We start from the raw sequence: 21,407 nt of genomic DNA, 5'->3' as shown, positions 1-21,407 counted from the left end.
TAAGTGTTAATCTAATTTTTTTTTTTTCCCAACAGTTATACATAAGCGACTCTATGAAACTCTGGGATGAATCTGTAGCCAGCGCAGAACATGGATGATTCTCTAGATTGTAAATGACTCGCATTCGATTCACTTAGTTCAAATGAATCGAATCAGTAGAGTTGTAATGAATAGTCGCCGAGCACAGTTCTCGTCAGCATCCTGATGACTTAAAGCCGGACACGTTTGGGCAGTTTTACCAGCAGCTACCCCTTGGACTATTTGTTTTTTAATGTTGCGTCTTCTAAGCAATCTCCCGCGGCTACTCCAAGTGCGCACTCGGTTTTAACGGGTCAGCTCGTAATGAATGCATCCGAGGGATTAGGAGTCCTCAACCGGACGCAAGAGCAGCTGGACGGCGCGAGAGCCTGCTGCAACTTCACCTCCGACGCCGCGTCAGTCACCGGCAGCGGCGACGCGTTTCTCCACGAGCGCGAGCAGTTCGTGGCGCGGCTCGTGCAGATTGCCGTGCTCTGCGTGCTCTCGCTCACCGTCGTCTTTGGCGTTTTCTTTCTCGGCTGCAACCTCCTCATCAAGTCCGAGAGCATGATGAACCTACTGGCGGAGGAGCGCAGACCGTCCAAAGACGCGGAGCTCATCACCGCCGCGTGACGCCCGGTGACCGGGTGACTGGGTGACCCGGCTCGCGCGCTCGCACCCTCCATGACTTTTAAATATCGTGATACTCCTGATTTGAACTTCTTTTTGTAAAAGCTTGAATCGGGCACATAGGCATTTTGAGTTTCTGATTTTAGGACTGTGAATTAAAGCATGCTGAAATAAATGTTTTTATTTTTATTTTATTTTATTTTAAATAAACCTGACTGAAATAAAGTTGATTGTATTTTAATATGTTCTTGTGTCAAAAAGAAAGAAAGAAAAAAAGACAAAGGTAGAATAAAATAAATATTTATTATTAATCCCTTAATTAAAACAGTCATTGTAAGTGTTACAGTGGCATAGATGTAAAAAATATATATATATATTTATATAATAATAATAATAATAATAATAATAATAATAATAATAATAATAATAGTGAGGGAGTAAAATAAATATAAATATAAAAATAAATATGGTATAACCCTTTCGGACTTACTCCCATGTAATGACAATTTGTTTTTTGTTTTTTTTGTTTCGTTTATTTATTTATTTCCCCACATGTATTTGTAGAATTTAATATGAAGGGAAAAAAAGAAAATACGTGGGGGTGGGGTCTTAGGATACATTCTGAAAGACATTTTTTCAATCCAGAGCTGTATTGTTGATTATTTGTGATTTATAAGTTTAACCTTGAAACTTTCAGTTTGAACTCGTTTATGGTGAAATTATGCAGGAAAAAAAGCGCAGCAATCTGGCAACCCTCCAATACAACCTGTTTATGTAGGCCTGCAGATCATGAGTTTATCTGAAGTTCTACACACTGCAAAAAATGACATCTTAGCAGTTGGAAATACCTTCAATATAGTCAACTGTATCTAGCATTTCTTATTAGAAGTTTACATCCATCCATACCGCTTATTCTTTTCAGGGTCAAGGGGGAACCTGGAGTCTATCCCAGGGAGCATTGGGCACAAGGCGGGGTACATCCTGGACAGGGTGCCAATCCATCACAGGGCACAATCACATACAAACTCACACACCCATTCATACACTACGGACACTTTAGACATGCCAATCAGCCTACCATGCATGTCTTTGGACTGGGGGAGGAAACCAGAGTATCTGGAGGAAACCCCCGCAGCACGGGGAGAACATGCAAACTCCGCACACACAGGGCCACGGTCAGAATCGGACCCCCGGCCCTGGAGGTGTGAGGCGAGTGTGCTAACCACTAAGCCACCGTGCGTCCTAGAAGTTTACAATAAACCAAATATAAGATTATTAAACCTAAATGCTTAAAATGAGCACAATTATCTGCCAATAGAAGATGAGCACAAATAGTCTTGTTCTATTTACAGATAATTTTTCTCATTTTAAGCATTTATTTCTATAAAGAAGCAAAATGATCTTGCAATAGAATAAGAAAACGACAAGCTTGACTTGAGTAATAATGTCCAGAAATAGGTTTAATGATCTATTTGGTTTATTGTAATCTTATACTAAAACCTTCTGGATAAATCTGACTATATTCAAGATCATTTCACTTGCTAAGATGACTTTGACTTTTTTAAACTGTGCAGGAGAAAACATGACCAGGGTTTAGCACCACTTATTTACTATAGACTTCCTGTATAGCACAGGGTGTCCGAAACATCAGGAACCAATGAGAGCACCAAGACTCAATATATCTCTAATGTTATTTGTCTCGTTTGCTTTAAATTGGGTTCTGTTTATCTACTTTTAGGACTTGTGTGAAAATTTGATGACATTTTAGGACATTTATGCAGAAATATAGAAAATTCTAAAGGGTTCACAAACTTTCTAGCACCACTGTATCTCCAGAACTGTACTGAAGTGATGAACGCAGTCTTTCCAAACGATATTCTCTCAGTCTGTGTTTTGCTGATGGAGGTGTAGAGCACTGTCTAACATGTCACTTAAAATTTCTCATCGGTTACATCTTGTCTGTCTGGAGACTTTTTTTTTCTTTGCCATTTATGGAAGGGGTCTCAAGTGTCAGACTTTGTAACAGTCAGAGGCAAAGCTGCGACTTTGAGTTTTCCAGTATGGGAAAGTTTTCAGGACAGAGATCTTTGCCTTTGAGGTTTCTCAGTAATATGACAAGCTGCGTTTCTTTTTTTGCCCTCGTCAAGACAGAGAAAAGGTGAAGGAACAACTGTTTAGCGCTGCTATAAGGTATGAGCTAACTTGTTCTGTGGACATTCCACGAAATTAAATACATGGGTTAAAAGTATGATGTGTAATCATTGGCAGCCCGCTGTGATATAAGAGGAATTAAAAAAAAAAAAAAACTTCAAGATAAGCCGTTATCAGAACTTCAGGGAGGTAACAGCAAACCCGCTTTGCATTGTGTTGCATCACACAACCCTGTCGTTGATTATTTTTCTATATAAGCACACCCCTAACTGTATTATTCGCTAATAATTTACTTCAGCAATAAACTTGATCAACATTCTGGATCTGATGCGGTGTAGGAAATACAAATGCCAACCAAATGACTAAAGATAGATTGGCAGTACCAAATGACAGAACCTGTTATACTTTTAAAGGTACTTCTGGTGAGCAAAGCGTTACTTGTACAGTACCGTTGATCTGACATGTTTATTTATTTACTTGTGAAATCACTTAAAGGTCAAAGAGAGGGGAGAAGAAGAAAAAAACATGTATTAACTGTAGGAGGAGGAGAATCTACACATCAGTTTTGTTTTGTGGAATAGACTCACCACTATTGGTCATGTGACACATGAAAACATGATTCATCCTTAATCAGGGAGTAAAACAGATGGTGGTGGAGGTATACGTAATGGAAGACAAAGTAACCCAAATTAGAGATTAGAGTTACATGCTATAACACTGACCCTAATCCTGGGCCAGACAAGACATCAACACTCAGAGAAACAAGCTACAAACATATGGATGATTATCATAAGCACAATCACACAGGCCTCTTTGTTTTCGAGTGCGTTTGAAACTTGAAAAGTCTGCAGCTGTATGTCCTGACCGTGTTCTTGTGTTGGAGCAAGATCCACATCTATGATCACAGCAAAGGCTCAATTTGAATGGCTCAGCTGTGAGGCCTGGCACCCACACATCTGTAAAAAAAAATCAGCTCTATAAATGTCACCAGTGCCACATAAAAGCCACGCTTCATCGAAGAAACACACTTTGTGGAGGAAAAGGTTCGTCTGAGAATAGCAGCATAATCAAGATGGAGAGTGAAAAGAAAGCAATGCTCCTGGGAGAGCAGTGCCACAGCCTGCACCCTCCCCACTGAGCGGCTCTGAACGACTGAAGAAACCACGACTTCACTTCTGAAGAAATAGAAAGAAAGAGGGAGCGAGAAGAAGAGAGAGGTTGGAGGAAAAGGTCACTCCTGGTGGTAGCGGCTGTCAGACAGCGACGCGGTGCTGAGGAGTGATGCGGTATTAGGAGCTGACAGAGCCACAGAAAGGCACTGGAACAGAGGAAATGTCAGGGCGAGAGTACAAAAACAAACACACGTATGCATAAATGCTAGCATGACAGTGAAGATTTAAGAGAAGAAAAAGAAAACTCGGTTCGACGTCCCTGTCCAAACAGAGAAAGTCAAGCAATAAACGAATAAAGTGTTCACACTTTCCAACTCATGAACATATGGAAATAAAACACAAACAAATATATACGGATACGTACATTTTGTGATCTTTTTTTTTTTCTTTAACCAACAAATGTACCTCTGTACAGCATGGATTTTGTAAATGAAATAAAGTTTGACAGAGTCCGAAATGGTTACGGATTATAAATCTTCTGCAACGATATGTGACAGCCTTCAATTCCCTTGAATCTGTGGTTCCCAAAGTGTTGTCAGACAACCACATGGGTTTGTGATGGACATCCAGACTGTTAGAGATTTATTTGTTGAATTGTTAATCATGTGATCATGATGGAAATTGCTAGCAACTAACCTAGTCAAAACTCTCATTTTGTATTGAATGGAATCTTTTAAATCCTATTTTGACACATTAATTTGATAAGATTACAGTTAACTCAATGAAACCATGTCCCTCATTTTGTACTTTAAAGCTCATTAAAAACGTATTCATTTGTTGGAATACATTACTTTAAATAGCAACCATTCATTCATTCACTCACTTGTTTGTTTGTTTCTTTATGATGTATCAGATGACATATTTACAGGAAGTAGTGTATTTCACAGTCTAAGATCAAAAACAAGTATACATTTGTTGGAATATTTCATTAAGAATAAATGAATGAATGCATAAATGAATGAATGAATCAATCGCTCAGTCAGTTTGTAGATTATATGATAGTAATACTGCTGGAATATTTGTTTCTTCACTTGTTTTCTTCCTTCCTTTCCTTACATATGCATTAGGGGTGTAAACCACAAGCGTCCACATATGATACAATTTTGATTCATAAGGCAACGATTTGAGATTTGACAATACCACCAACTCGGCTACAATCCAATCCATCCATCCCTCCCTCCGTCCATCGTTATTTATCAGGGGTGTAAACCTCAGACTTCCACATGACTGACATGATACAATTCCGATTCATAAGACAAGGATTTGATATTTGACGATGATCGTTCCACTCCTACTATGCATGAGGTGATAGTGATTCCTACGATCATAGCTGGTCATAGATGTCATTTTTAATTGACCAAGTATTTGGATTATTCCAGTCATACTAATCTGCTACACATAGGAAGTTGTGTAGCAGATTTCCTAATCTAAAGCTGAATAACAACTATGAATAACGATAACAGGAATCTAATTGCAGTAGAAGTAGGGAATTTCCACCTTTTAATACGAAGCAAACTGACCGTAATAAGCTTGGGTTTCACAAACAAAGTTTCACCATCTCTGATAACTAAATATGACTAAATATTAGTATAGAATGTATGTATAAAAAGGAGTCTTTGATATTTTATTTTACTCTGAAATGGATCCATGGCTTCTAAGGATCTAAGTAACTAGTATTTGAAATTAAACTTCACCTTCCTCTGAAGATGCTGTAAACTACGCTGCAAGACACACAGAGATTAAGCCTAGAAATAAATACGCTTTAACAGTGACATTTAGTCCAGGATTAGTTTTACAGCTTCTATAATAAACCTTCTGGGTTTTTTTTTTTTTTCTCAGCACAAGGAACAAAATGTCTTAAAATGGCCTAAAATGGCAGTCACTTCAATCACATGTGAATCACTCATCCGTCACACATTACAGATATGATGGACAGACAATAGGTTGAATAAACACTTTAATTAAGTCTACTGTGCAATCATTTTTTAATAAAGCATGTTCATGGTCTTTAAGAGAGTCGATCTGGACATTTTAATGTAAACTATAGTATTTACATACTATATATACATACCTACCTACAAACATGATGTATGACAGTCCTCGGCACCTTTTTTCCCCTGAAGTCAGCTTTATTAACAAGAAAAAAAAGAAAAGGAAAATCAGCCTTTAACGTCAGTCTCTTCTTAGAAGCGCTATTACATCATCACCCTGCAGACTCACTGTCATGTGGGTACTAAGCAACGCAACCTACAGGTTAAACAAAGCACAGGAAATGCAGTTAAATCTATCTCTTAGATATGTCATGCACTGATGTGTGCGCACCCCCACACACACACACACACACACACACACACACACACACACAGACGAATGATAAATGGTAAATCTTATAACTCATGGAATCAATTTTATATAGACCTATTTAAGGTAGAATTAATTTTTTGGCTACTTATTGGAGATTTTTACACAAAATCTATATTATATGCACTTCCCAACCACTTTATGATGTACACCTGTTCATTCATACATTAACCCAATCAGTCAATCATATGGCAGCAGGACAATGCATAAAAACCTGCAGATACAGGTCAAGCTTCAGTTACTGTTCACATCAAACATTATCTAGTATTTAATTTTAAAGCTTAGATGAAAGCAATATATAAGATTATTAAACTGATTTCTAGACAGTTCCACTAATTTCAAGCTTGACATAGTCTTGTTTAACTGGCAGATCATTTTGCTTATTTTAAGCATTTGTTAAGATGCAAAATTATCTGCCAATGGAATAAGAATCTTCCATCCATCCATCCATCCATCTTCTATACCGCTTACTCCTTCTTCAGGGTCACGAGGAAACCTGGAGCCTATCCCAGGGAGCATTGGGCACAAGGCGGGGTACACCCCGGTCAGGGTGCCTATCGAGAAGAAGAATCTTTACAGCTGGAAAAGGGTAGATGTCGTCTAGAAATAGGTTTAATAATCTTATACTCGGTTCATTGTAATCTTATAATAGGAAATTCTAGTTAAATTTGATTATATTCCAGACTGTTGTACCTGCCAAGACGTCGGTTTTTGAAGTGCTCAGAAATAGTCGCCAGAATTTACGCAGATTGGTGCGAAAAACAAAAACCATCTAGCGAGTGTTCTGCTGGTGGAAATACCTTGTGATGAGAAAGATCAAAGGAGAATGGCCGGACTGGTTCGAGTCGACAGTAAGGATATGGCAACTCAAATAGCCACTGCCATCTACAGAAAAGTAATCACTTCAGTGGACTTCACGGACACTTCTTTGAACCTAGACTTGGATGGGCTACAGCAGCAGATGACCACATCTGGCTTTACTCCTGTCAATTAAGAACAAGAACCTAAGGCTACAGCTGAAACAGACTGGACAGTTAATGATTGGAAAAACATTGTCTGGTCTTTTTCCAGTTCTAACTGCCTGGTTTCAGTGAGCTGGTGCCCATTGTAGCCTCAGATTCCTGTTCCTGGCTGACAGAGATGGAAGTGGACAGTTTTATACTTATTCAGATGTTCAGAGAAGCATAGAGAGTAAACCAAGACTCATTCTAACCATCCACTGGACATTCATTTATTCTTGCCCTAATGAACACACACTGTTAATTCAGTTGTTTATGAATTCCCAGTCTGTGTGTCTGTGTGTGTGTATTCCCTGGACGCCCCTCATGTCCCCAGAGTGCCAGATTTGACCTGTACAGTTGGGAGAAACAGCTGCAGCACCTTTCCATCATTCACAGGACAGACTGTCCCCTTGATCCAGTGGTGTGCAAGGAAAAGGAAGTGACAGCCACTTTTACCCCCATCCCTTCCTTTTTTGTTCAGCCCAGCGTTTCTAAACGATGATTGGCAGCAAAAGGCATTTTAAGCACCACTGTGCTGTAGCACATCCCTAGTGTTTGCGCAACAGACAAAATATTGCGTAACCAGACTAATGGGAATTGACAATCTGAGCTACAGGCCGAATATTACAATAATAAACTTCCTCCCTCCCTCCCTCTCTCTACCCCCCCACCATGTAAAGATTTGTGCAGTGATATGAGACAACACATGAAATATTTTAGTCTATCCTGACGTGTTGTTCTCATCATGGAAAATGATTTCACAGCCATGATGCTTTTTATACATGAAATGAGGAAATCACACAAATAGGCTACCTATAAAAACCAGATCACCACTTTCACCAGATCAACAATTACACATTTCCTATCCATTTATGGAAAGAGTAGTGAATAGTAGAATCATTTACTATACAAACCCTGACCTTTAATCAGAGAATTTTAGACAAGCTGGATGGTTTGGCTTTTTTTTTTTTTTTTTTTAAGGTTACTAATCTATCTTAAAAAATAGATCCAAGAATTTAACACTGCAAAGGTACAAAAAAAAAAAAAAGTATAAAAACCTCAGTCATATCTCTGTATACTGTATATATCTTTCAAGCTGCTCTTTAAGCTTTCCACTACTTGCCAGTTCCAGAAACATCTATTTATTCAGCATCCTGTACAAGTTAGGTCAATTAGATAACTAATTTTACACAACTGAATTACTCGATTATATGCCTGCAGTCTAAATTTTCCATTCAGCTTCCACGCAGCGATACGACACAATGGTGAAACTGAGCCGACCGAGATGTTTTAACTGTTGTGCGGAAGTTTTTGTTTCAGTAGCACCCAAAAACTGCATATTGAATAGGTCACTGAAAAGCAGTAGCCTCCAGCCAGAAACACGCTACAAAACAAATATACTGTCGAGCTGAAGTCCAGTGAGAGTTATAAAACCTTGAGAAGTCTCTTAGACATTTTTAACTCCCACATCTTCCCTGAGGCTCGGGATAAATTATCTGCATAATAGAGCACTTTATGTGCCGTGGGGAAAACATGAGGGATGCTTCCCTCAGTTTGTCAGGAAGGGTCAAAAGTCTTTCACAGGGATGCTAACAACAGCGATACCTTGACAACATTAGTTTGGCAAAAAAGCAACTTACAATTCAGATAGGATTAATCTAGTTACAGTTTTAAAGCAGAAGTAGTGCAACGGGCCTCCTGTGATGGGGCATGATAGCACAAAAATATCTCCAACACTCAATCTCATGTGTTTGTCAAACAGGCCATCCGTAGTGTTGTTTCCTGTACTACATGTTTACTTGCTATTATGAAATAGGAAATACAGTGAGGTCCAAAAGTCTGAGAGCACTAGTGAAAATGCTTCAATTTTGCATTCTTTTTTATTTTAGTACAACAAAATTATATTAATGACAATGAGTGAAAAGTAGAATTTTTGAAATATTTCCATGAATTTCAGAGTTATAGTATTTGGTACAAGTTGGTACAAAATCTTATGATCCATTTTAGATCAAATCCAATCGGAGTGTCACTTGGACACGGTTCAATATAAGAGATTAGGCGTGAGGAAAATATGACCTTTTGTACAAGGCAGTTAACACGCTCAGTATCACACATTGTCTTTCATTAAAATAAGGAAATAGAAATAGTGCAGAACATTAAATATTCGAGGTATTGAATAACATTTACACTCATTTTAAATGTTTAAAAAAAAAATTTTAAATTCCCCCATTTTTAAATAAAAAATCCCAGATTTGTAATGTGGACTCAGACTTTTGGACTGCACTGTATGAGATAATCTGAGATGCATTTTCTCTTGCTCTAGTCATCCTGGAGCAGATTTCATACTACAGATTAAGAGATGTTAAACTAGGTTAAAGCCTAGCTTTAGATACTGTGAATATCTGTGGTTTCCAACTTTCCTCAAATCATGTCCCTAGTAAAACGTATATGATTGTTTCCTAACATCTCCCCCCACCCTAATGTACCTATAGGGGTCTGCAATAATTGATGTTATCAATGGACAAAATTTTTTAAAAGCCAATTCCGGTGGGGGGGGGGGGGGGGGGGGGGGGGAAACACAGCCTGTTAGACTGCTTTTAGTAAACAATTCCCCACATCATCATCATCAAACAAGTTTATTATGTAATAACTACATGCAGAAAGAAGTGGAGACAAAGATGCCAAAAAAGGCAATAAAAATTACACTCAACTGCAAAAAATACATAAAAGCTTTCCCTTGCACTGCTTTTGGAGGTCAAATGCAAAATCAGAAATGGGGGGGGGGGGGGGGGGGGGTGTTACATAAAACCAGAACATATCATTGCCCTGTCAGTAGGAGTTAAGGACTCGCCTGGAAAGAGGCTGAAGGCAAGATTTCATGAGCACTGACGGTATAGATTTGAAAACACCTTCGTGCTCAAGGAAACGATAGACGTGTCTGAGAATTGTACACACTTGCACAAACCTTGTCGGCACAGCCAGCAGGGTCCATCTGCTGCATCCAGCTGTCTGCGTGGGTTAAATGAGGCAGTGCAGATGAGAAGAGGGCAGACCTGTAGCTCTGCCACACCAACTCACACTCGAATCATTTCAACATTGCTGCTGAGTCAATGCCAGCATGATGGAAAGGAGGGAGAGAATATTCATACATTTCTCCTCAAGCAGTAGGCAGCAGTGTTGGCAAGGACATTTATAAGGAACTAAACGTGTGTAGGAAAATAATCAGTGTGAAACTGCAGTGTAAATGTATTAATAATTGTGCACATTGTTTCCATCCCACCTTTTTAGTCAGAAAGCCTGGTAGCAACATGGCCGAGTGCCTTCACCACCCAGCATGACAAAACAAAAGTCTAGATGGCCTTTAAGTCACTCGGCACTGAGAGGAACTGTACAGAACGTTCCTGACCCATCAGATGTCATGAATCTTCACAAAAGGAATAGTGTGGCTACAGATCAGAATAGACACATGACTTTACATTCATCAGTTGAGCTTTGCAAGACATGGCTTGCCTGTGGAAGAGATTTATGACCCCAGATTAAGTTTTAAACACAATCAAGGGACATAATCACAAGTTGTAAATAATCCTGTATTTATTCATAAAAAGAAATGGATTACAATTGCCATCAAAGTCTCACACCAGATTTCTTGGACTTCCACATTTCAACAGAAGCCAACATGGAGTTCTAGCTCAAATCCAGGAAGTGAGGGTCAGTTTTAAAACCTTGTTAAAAAAATAGCTTATTTAAAAAGTGTTCCATTATATAAAATAAAGTATTCAAATAAGTCAGTTTAAGACACGCAAGGTAAAGCAGGCAGCGTGATTTTAAAAGTTTCTAAATTCTTCAGTTGCATCAGTACTTGCTGAAGATGAAGACCAAAAAACAAGGAAGGGATTTTTCCTGTGAAAAGGAAAAGAGACAAACATTTAGAAAAAATAAACACAAGCAAATGTTACTGGGTGGTGTCATTCAGCCCAACATGAAATGGAGTTACTGCTACAACTAACATTTATTGTCCTACAACTACATGACGTGAACGGTTCTTGAACCATATTCCTTTACCCAAGCCTGGAGCCTATCCCAGGGAACTTGGGGCACGATGTGTGGAACACCCTGGACAGTCTGCCAGCTCATTGCAGGGTATGACATCACCACCATTCACACTACAGACAATTCGGAAATGCCAATCAGCCTACAAAGCATATATCTGTAATGGGGGGAGGGACCGGAGGAAACCCCTGAAGCGCAGGCAAGGTCACAAATTACATCATACTAGTACAGAATTCTGGTCTTAAACCTCCACAATGAAGGTGTTTGTTTAGATTTGTTATTGTGAGCTCCACTTTACTCACTGATGGGATAAATGTCATTTTCTGATAATTCTGTCAAACACTGAAGTTCATGGTCCATTTATGATAACTGACATGTTAGAGAAAATCAGTTAAGGGAACCTGAATGTAAAGAAACAATTAAAAACAAACACCGGTCAAAACTCAGATGCATAAAACAAGGCAAACTGCAACAACTTCTGGAAATCAGTCTGCCCAGCCCTTATAGTCAGCCAAGATCATTGCTGCCACCTAGAGCAACAGTATGGGGACATCAGCACAATCAAAACGCCAGTGGAGAAGAGTATCCCCACCACAATGGTTTAAGATTTGGAAGATACAATAACTGGCCTGAGGATTCAATACAAGAACTCACAGAACTTCCAGGGGAGAGTTTGAGGTGCACGGATTCCAGCTTTCAAGTCGTTTGTAACAGGTGGCGGAGGGCTAAGAAAAGGTAAAACAATTCAATAAAATGTATCACAGCATAGCAAATTGGACATGAACACATTTTACACTAGAGTTTATAGAACAAAAAGTAAAAAGATTAAGAACCCCATTTTCATTTCAGTTGCTGACTCACTTATTTACGATGAGCTGATGGTTGGTCACGCCCCACACAAATGTAGCAGCATTGTCATCAGCCTCTGAAATGAACACAAAACAGAATCAATGCCGGAAAGCAAACCTGCATCTCATTCAACACGATGCATGAAGGCATTTTAGTCATGGAATTGGGTCAAGAACATCACTCAGTAAAAATAATGAATGCATTATAATAAGTTGGACTTGGGGTTTTTCGTTGTGGGCTTAAAAAAAAAAAAAAAAAAAAAAAAAAAAAAAAAAAAAAAAAAAAAAAAAAACTTACTATACATTTAAAGGGTGAAGTAAATTCAGCTATTATTTATACAAGCCACTGACAGTAGCCAAGGACCTTAACTAAAGCACAGACAGCCATGAAGGTTTTCCATCCCTCAAGCACAATTTTACTTTCAATACATGTAGAAGTCTCACTGTGCACTAGTTAAAAGGTGTCTAACATTTCCTGCTTAGAGATCATTGACGGGCCCATGTATAACAACTTGGCATTTCTTAGCATAACCCCTTTTTGTATGGCAAGTTATTAGCAAGTGATTTTGGCTCCTGAGGAACACCAACTCCCCCTGTCTAATAAAAGTAAAACTATGGGGTACCCCACCCCATATTCTGACAAATTTGCCCACAATTAATGCTTCCCCAGTTACATTTCTTATAATGTTGAACCTTGGAAAACAAAAGTTAAGCATTAAGCCAGTACAGCACACTGACCTTTTTCCCAGTCCTCCTCACATGGAAGGGATGTACATTTAACAGGCACGTGAAATTTCGGGTGCATCTTGGTGTTCCCATCTACAAGTGGAGATAAAGATATTTAAATAATAAGGCTATGTGGAGTGAGAGCAATACTTAAATGAAATTTTAAAGAGATACAAACAGCTTTTACCCCCCCCACTGATTTGTTAACCAAAACATGGATTGTTTTAAGAGCATCATTACCATCCAAGATCTTACCGTCCTCTGTAGTAAGTGATGGTTTATCCTCACAGTGCTCAATATGACGTGCCAGCTCATGCCGGGGAACCATGTGCTTGGCATTGAAGGGGCATGTCTTAAGTTCTTTTGCTAGTTTGGGGTGATTCTGAACAGTAACAAAAAAAAAAAAAAAAAAAAAAAGATTTCAGACCAACAGCTTAAACTTAAAATTGTTCCAGTCACTGACCTAATAATGACCAGGACAGACCTTGGCACACTTGAGAACGTGAAAGGGGAAGCGACACGCCCGAATATGATGGTTCGGGTCATAAGGGCACTGCATCACCACGTTTGGATCAGCATCATCAACTGGTTTGTCTGCGAAAGTGCAACACATACAATAAGTACACCGTTTGTCAAATCCGAGATACCATGGTGAATAAGCTGACGCCTACCACGGACAACACACCAGACCGAACAGCTTTGAAAAGTGGTGTAAAAAATGAGCACTGCATAGTCAAAAGGAGCAATTTCTGACTTTACCAGTACAGTCTTTAGAGAAGTAAGGAAGACATGACATTATGTTCAGGTATAGGAAGATCAACTTTGTGGTAACAGTAACTTGCATCACACCACCTTGTCTTTGATTATTTTCCTATAAAGGTAGACGATGTTAGAAGTGTTTAACCCCTCTTATACCACAGCAAATTCCCATTTTAAATGCCAATTACAATGCATTTATTAATGAAAAGCATAAACAGGTAATTGGGTAAGACATGATAACATCTGCAAACCAAGTCACTTACTATTAACCTATAACCAGGCTATATAAATCCATATAAACAGTATATGGAGTCTTAATATACACAGCTTTTTTGGAGCCTGTCATACTACAAAGAAACTACAGAGCACAATGCTCAGTCCTAAAGGAATTAAGGTTACAGCTTTACCTCCAACAGTTACAAAGCACCAACACTGGAGACTCCTTCCAAAATTGCTAAAATGTCTCCTTACAGAAAGGTTCCCTATATTAATGGCTTGCTTTGTTAATCACAAAAAACTGTTTATTATTACACTTAGATTATGTGGACCATCTGTGTGAGCTGTTACTATTGTAACAAGGCATTAGAATAGGCACACTTCTATAGAAGAAGTTAATCCACACCATCGAAGAGAAACTTTAAATGTTTACCTCATTGAATTTTCCATCAGATCCCTTTCTTTTGCCACTGGCTCTCAAAGTGTTCAGTGACAAAGCTTTGGATGCATTTTTTTTGGTTTAAGGTTAAAGGGAATTTATCTTCAATCCAAGCCTCAAGAACAAAACCAAGAAGTGTGGAAAGTTCAGGAATAAAAAGCACCATGGCTCAAATACATAGCCAGGATGTTACTCTACACAACTGAATAGTTAGGTTTAATATCTGAACAGTTGGATTACATTCACTAAATAAATCTGTACAGAGGGGGGTCCATGAACTTATTTTACAGATGAATGGATCCCTGGCTGCAAAGATTTTGAGAGCCAGTGCTTTATTCTAGGGCCTGCTTTTTACCAAAGGGCAACAGCATTAATGGAAACAAGTTAAACATTTCCTCTTTTCTAAACCAGTTTAATCAGCATTTTGATAAAGCTATTCTATGTAAAAAAGTATTTATTTAGATACCCATGTAGCAAAAATCTAATCGGATTTAAGGCACAAAAGAACTGTCTTTGAAATGCTGGCATTTTGCTGAGCAGGGGCCTCAAAACATACTTTAAGTTACACTTAATGTAACTTATCAGGACCAAATATAAAAATGTACCCTGGATTCCTAAAGACACATGAAAAAAAATATAATAATAAACCCACCTGATAAGTACACCCTGAATACACAAACAAAATGAAAACATGTGGAATGTGCATACAGAGCATAGATGTGGTCAAAGGTTTGTGGACACTTGGCCATCACACCCATAGAACATCTCATTCTAGAGGTTATATGGCATGTAAGGTGTGCATGTGATGCATATGAAGTGTAAACATAATTGTGATATATAGGAAATTGTCTTAACTGGTATTATACCTATTAAATGTACACAAAATAAGCAATAATATTGAAGCGGAGGGAAAAAATCAGTAGTCTTGGAAAAGCTGTGATTGCATAAGTATTCACACCCCCTCTGCTGTGAAACTCATAAGTTAGTTCTTTTGGAAAGAGACATGTTTACAGTATCCACTTTTATTTTCCTAATGAAGAACTTCATTTCACTAGAACATTTTGTTAGTCGTTGCATTCACAGCTCCATTTTGAACCCTAGGGGAAAGAAGTAGTTCTACTCTCAATACAAGATGATTTTAACGTGGAACACAGGTTCTGCGTTCATTTGGTGGGCCAGATCCGGACTTTTATCGGGCCAGATCCGGACTTTTATCGGGCCGGATCCGGACTTTTATCGGGCCGGATCCGGACTTTTACCGGGCCGGATCCGGACTTTTACCGGGCCGGATCCGGACCGCGGGTGGCATTTTTTTTAAATTGCTGGTGTCAGCAAACAAAGAGACAAATCTGGCAAACGGTTAAAGTATGGTATCACACATTTTAAAAAAAAAAAAAAAAAAAAAAAAAAAAGTTTGATAATGTTAACATTTAAACGAAGAGACCTGGTGTTCTCACCTTCATCTTCCTCCCTGACCTCCTGAGCATTTCCTACAATCCTGGCAGGACCCACGCTGGTTCCAAACCTGAAGGTGGACATTTCGTCTCCCCTGAAGTTCATCGCCTTTGAAAACGTACACAATCCATGTGTTAATGAACTACTAAAACGAGTAGAAAATACACTTAAAGAGGATGAGGATACCAACATCCCAGTCTAAATGTCGTACTTTTACATAAACTGTAAACTCACGTGCTATAGCTTGGGTAAAAGCACAACACACCAGCGGAGGTTTGTTTACATTACAGCAATGATGGTTACAAGGAAATCACATCATTAACTTACCTTTTCCCTTCCTCAAATTAAAAACTATCTGTGTGTGTACACAATTCTACTCTAAAACGCCTCCAATGAGGCCTTAAATACAGCCCTTAAGTCACGTGTTTACGTGGGAAGTCGTTTAAGCCACGCCCACATCACTCCATCCCCATTCCCTTCCAAAAATTTCCTTCAGCTTCTCAGCCCTGCTCGTCGTGTTTTTAGTGTTTTCTCTGCTCCCAAAACATCTGATTCCACTAATCAGCTATTAACTCCTTCATGAGCTTCAGTGGTTGTGTAAGATGTACAGGAAAGGTGATCAAACCTGTAATGTATAATTCAACTATGACACACTTTAATGTGATATTTAATATTTTGCTCACACATATAGTCATTCATCAGCCTACAAACAAAGATTAAGTCAAGTCAAACTTATTTGGAAAGCACATTTAACCCTTTCATGCATAAATTATTTATACGTATATTCATATTCTTGGGCGCACGGTGGCTTAGTGGTTATCACGTTCGCCTCACACCTCCAGGGTCGGGGGTCTGATTCACACCGTGGCCCTGTGTGTGTGGAGTTTGCATGTTCTCCCCATGCTGCGGGGGTTTCCTCCAGGTACTCCAGTTTCCTCCACCAGTCCAAAGACGTGCATGGTAGGCTGATTGGCGTGTCTAAAGTGTCTGTAGTGTATGAATGGGTGTGTGAGTGTGTATGTGATTGTGCCCTGCGATGGATTGACACCCTGTCCAGGGTGTACCCCGCCTTGTGCCCCATGCTCCCTGGGATAGGCTCCAGGTTTCCCCGTGACCCTGAAGGAAGGATAAGTGGTATAGCAGACGGATGGATGGATGGATATTCATATTCTTGACATTTTTACTTAAAATTGCTTTATATATGAATTTTGACTTTAAAATACATTTTAGTTTTTTGCTTTTTTTTTTTTTTTTTTTTTTTTAAATCCATCTTCTGCCATAAAAAAATCCCATTAAAAATCAAAACAAAAAAAACGCTAGTTTTTAGAAATCTAAGGCATTTAGGGTAGTCTGACATTTAAAAAATATATATATTGATTGATTTATTTTATATAGCAAGCTAATAAGTAATGCTGTCAAGTCATTTGGAGGTGATTTCCATCTTACATTTCCCTAAAATAAAATAAAAAGAGCCTTCAATTGAGCGTGGACACTATGCATGAATGGGTAAAAACAGCAAATGCTGATCAATGAGTTGTACAAAAGCTCAAATAGAATCACACAGGTTATTGATGCTTTATGAGAACTAGCTGTTAACCTGTATCTGCATGATTTTTTTGTTTCTCATGCAGCCACATGATTGGCTGATTGAATAATTGTATGAATGAGCAGGTACAGGTGCTCCTAATAAAGTGGACAGTGAGTGCATATAATTGTAAAGGTAGTAGTGTAGTTCACAACTTGTCAGAGAAACAAAACATTTAGGACACGTGTATTATTTAAAATATAGTCTCACATTCAGGGCACCGTTTAGTATGTCTGTTTTGTTGTTGTTGTTGTTGTTGTTTTTTTTTTTTTTTGTTTCGGTTTTTAGACAATTAGATATTCCTGAAAATATTGCTTACCCTTAAATGATGATGCAAGCACAGGAAAGCTGCTGATTCTTAACTGTACTTCTGCAGACATGTAAAGAGAATCAATGAAAACAAAGGACAAGAGTATATATAATATTAATATTAGCAAAAGCCTAAAGATCAAGTTATAAAGCATTTAAAAGTAAAACTCAGGCAGACTACCATTCTATATGTTTCACGTGCAATTTTATTAGCTCAGCCATTAAAATCTTTACTGCAGTAGTTGTTTTTGTCTCTCTTATTCTACAAGATTATCAAGAAGTTGTAAATCAGGAAAACCAAGAGGAGACTGTCTGTTTGTTTCAGTGAGTACATTTGCAACATAAGAATAAAGGATTTCTTTATAGAATGGATGTCAATTTATGACAACAAGTAATACTACTACTACTACTACCACTACTACTACTGTATTACTGTGAACATCAACTGGTTTCACTTCCTACACAGCCACAAAAGCACTTTGCATCCTGCGAGGGAAATATACGCACTGATTTCCATCAAATATAAAGTCATCTTCATCATCATGATGCTCCTAATCATATTTGATGGTGTAATAAAATTCTTAAAAGTTAAAAAAAAAAAAAAAATCTGTCAATCTCTTTTCATGACTTTTCATGATTAGAAATTTTGTTCAATAGAGTTTAATACAACTGTATTAATTCATTCAGTAGTGTGATGATTTGATATGTCTAAAATGTTGCCTAGCAATCTCTTTACAGGTGAGGGAGACAAAATTCTGTGTTAAAACTGAAAAGCTTTCACCCAAGTCTCTTTTGAACCTAATATTTTAATTTGTACCTGTTCATGTCATCATTATTGGTGTGAACATTTACTCAAACGTTAAAGTGGGTGAATTTAAAGTGGGCAAATTTGGACAGTTGTTACCCATTGTGCATATGTGTAAATGCAAACATCATATATTGATTGTTTTTATTAGGATCTTTGATATCATTGTGATATTGTCTGCAGCTTAAAGCGAAACTTTTGGCACTCGATTATGCTCGCATTTACCCTTTTCATCCGGATCAACTGGTTGGGTGGGTGACATAATTTTGTACAAACTCAGGAGGTGAATTATTATTGTGATTTGGCCCAAAAGCTACTTGCACTGGCGCGCCTATAGTTTTTATGGTCCACTTATACCAGTGGGTTTCAAAGTGGGGGCCGCCAGGCGGCGCCCGGGGGACCTCAACAATTTGGTGAGAAAAATAAATAAATACATGATTTTCTCTTTCTCACTATCAGACAACCACACACACACAATCAATTCCTAATCTAATGTAATGTAAAGATGTGAGATGTAATTATTAATTTAAAAAGGGGGATATATTCAGAAGTTGGTATTTTTAAGGTGTTTTAAAGACAACTAATTTTCAGTGTGTTTGCACAATATTCAACCCTAGACCACATTTTGATTAAACTCCAGTACACTAGGTGGCGCCAGTAAGCCCACAGGTGAACCGGAAGTCATGTCATATGTATACAGCACGGCCCGCAGGCGTATCGCTGGAAGACTCCGGGTACAGAAACTCCTTTAAAAGGTAAGATTTTCTCCCCCGTAATTTAAACGTTAAAATGTGTTTCATTGTAACTACAGTAAATGTTTGCTTTTCTATTATTCAAGAATGAATTCTTTCAATAGATTGTTCGTCACGAGCTAGGTCTCGCGCACTTCATCCGCAGCGTACATAGCTATGGATGGAATATTATATTTTATATAAATTAATACATTTACTTACCACAAATCTAACTGTATGTGCCCAGTTGTCGCGGAGACAGTGGTGTAATGGACCTGCGACGTTCTAAACACTAAAATTTACTAAAATATGAGAACAACAATTCTACGATATGAACGCGAACATTAAAAAAAAGTAAACAAGTAAATATTGCTACAAACGTCGTATAAACTAACTAATCTTATACACAAACATATATATATACACACACACACACACACACAACTCAACTATACACTAAATAAACTACAAACCTTAAACTGTAGTAAATCTAACTTATCAAACTGTACACTATATAACTAATATAAATACTATATATGGTAACTATAACTTAACCTATAACGAAAACCAAACTACGTAACTAACTTTTATCTAACAATTAACTACAAAATACACACAATTTATATGGAAAAAAACAACGATATTCAATAGGAGCTCTTGTCCGTTTCCACCACATACTTCAACCAACAGACGTTAAGTCCGTTATGTCCGTTATTGAGTATCGCTCGCGAGGCGCATTCCATGCATTCAAATGTATTTTATTCACGCGCTCAGTCAGTACCTACAATGATAATATAATACAAATGATAACGAGATATGCTTTCATCTTTCCTGTTACAACACAAATTGTTTCCTTTCTACATATTAGACAGGCAGAATTTGATTATAGGTACATATAGGTACATATTAGCTGCATAGGTAGATTATAGGTAGTACATAGGTAGATTATAGGTACATATTAGCTGCATATTGCTTTTGGTTTGGCTGAATTGTAATTGTTATGGATGTATAGCTTGACAGTTCATCAAAGTGTAACTAATGTTGTAACTATTGTATGTTTTCTATAAATTTTATAAATGTCTTAAACATTTCAACCCTTTTCTGTGACAATCTGTGTCTGTAGTGACAATATTCGGTTACATGTTTGTAGTTTTGTCCATATTTATAGTCTCATTTGTTTACATTTTATCGAGCTTGTATTATTATACATGTATTCTTTTTTGAAACAATAAGAAATTTGGGCTTGCTGATTATTCTGAAAATATTTTGATGGGAGTTTTATATTTCCATCCATTATTATGCATGAAACTGTTATTCTTTACAATTATTATTATTATTTTGGCAAAAATAAATAAATAAATGAATAAATAAATAAATAAATCACCTTATGTTGCACCCTGACCAACAGTTTGTCGGTTTAAATGTTGGGTGTAGAATGTGATGTAGCCCAAGTTTATATGAGGATGTTTGTCTTACCTGTATCTCTTTCATTTTTCTTTTCCAGCAATTTCAGCATTGGACTCATTTCCTTCCTTTTTGGCCTCTCCTTCACTTGCTGTTTGGAAGTCATCTGATTCAGCGACTGTCATTCTGCATTTCTGTTTCGTTGCTTACATTTTGAACCCTTAGCAATAACAAAAGTTTTCCATTTGTGCATTCAAGTTTGTTTTTCCTTGATTTAATGTGCTTGTGTGAGTATTTGCCACGTGACCATTATTTATTTCACAGTACTTCATATATGGTAGTATGCCAAGTCTCTGCTGCTTATAAACATTGTCATTAATTAAAAATTTGTAATCAGTTAATATATAACTGCATAATTGTGGACTCTTTCATTATTGCCTGAATATGTGCGCTGTGATTTAGATTATGAAGCACATATTAAATTGGCAGTATGTAAATGTCATAGTAATGGTGGGGAAAATGATTTCATGAAAACAATGACGAGGTGTCAGATCTTTTTATTCATTTTTAAATACAATTATTATAGTACAAATATAAACAGGTTTAGTTGGATCTTTGTAATATAATCAGTAATGGATCAATGTAAAGGCCATGTTTTGCAGAATATTGAGTAGTTTCTAAACCAATATTAAAAAAAATATTTGTTCCATAGTAGCTATTAATTATTTTTATTAGTAAAACTTTAGC

The 21,407-nt window shown here is 37.7% G+C and overlaps 2 protein-coding genes and 1 long non-coding RNA gene across 8 annotated transcripts; 2 read left to right on the top strand and 1 right to left on the bottom strand.

The window, feature by feature from the left end:
• rprm3 (reprimo, TP53 dependent G2 arrest mediator homolog 3) lies at positions 1–830 on the top strand. The gene has a single exon (XM_017486634.3). It carries the CDS (start codon positions 343–345, stop codon positions 649–651), a length of 309 nt encoding a protein of 102 aa, XP_017342123.1. The 5' UTR covers positions 1–342; the 3' UTR covers positions 652–830.
• Positions 831–10,906: 10,076 nt separating this feature from the next.
• Positions 10,907–19,920, bottom strand: zgc:56699 (zf-U11-48K domain-containing protein). Of its 6 annotated transcripts, XM_017487434.3 has the most exons (10): positions 19,874–19,920; positions 19,479–19,558; positions 17,731–17,781; positions 15,829–15,934; positions 13,442–13,551; positions 13,213–13,339; positions 12,970–13,050; positions 12,245–12,308; positions 12,038–12,108; positions 10,907–11,233 (listed from the first exon to the last, which is right to left on the bottom strand). In XM_017487434.3, coding segments are annotated over exons 4-10 (558 nt in total). In that variant the 5' UTR covers positions 15,932–15,934; positions 17,731–17,781; positions 19,479–19,558; positions 19,874–19,920; the 3' UTR covers positions 10,907–11,231. The 6 variants fall into 6 exon arrangements, with proteins under 6 accessions (XP_017342923.1, XP_017342927.1, XP_017342926.1 ...); XM_017487438.3 differs by lacking the exon at positions 17,731–17,781; XM_017487437.3 differs by lacking the exon at positions 19,874–19,920 and having other exon boundaries at positions 19,479–19,563.
• Positions 19,178–21,068, top strand: LOC108276087 (uncharacterized). Its single transcript, XR_001814830.3, has 2 exons — positions 19,178–19,280; positions 20,761–21,068. It is a non-coding gene; the product is annotated as an uncharacterized LOC108276087 (long non-coding RNA).
• Positions 21,069–21,407: the final 339 nt, after the last annotated feature.

The sequence above is a fragment of the Ictalurus punctatus genome, chromosome 15 (assembly GCF_001660625.3).
Source record: "Ictalurus punctatus breed USDA103 chromosome 15, Coco_2.0, whole genome shotgun sequence".
Taxonomy (NCBI): Eukaryota; Metazoa; Chordata; class Actinopteri; order Siluriformes; family Ictaluridae; genus Ictalurus; species Ictalurus punctatus.
The sequence above is the reverse complement of the archived record's forward strand: the minus strand, read 5'-3'. Positions and strand labels throughout refer to the sequence as shown.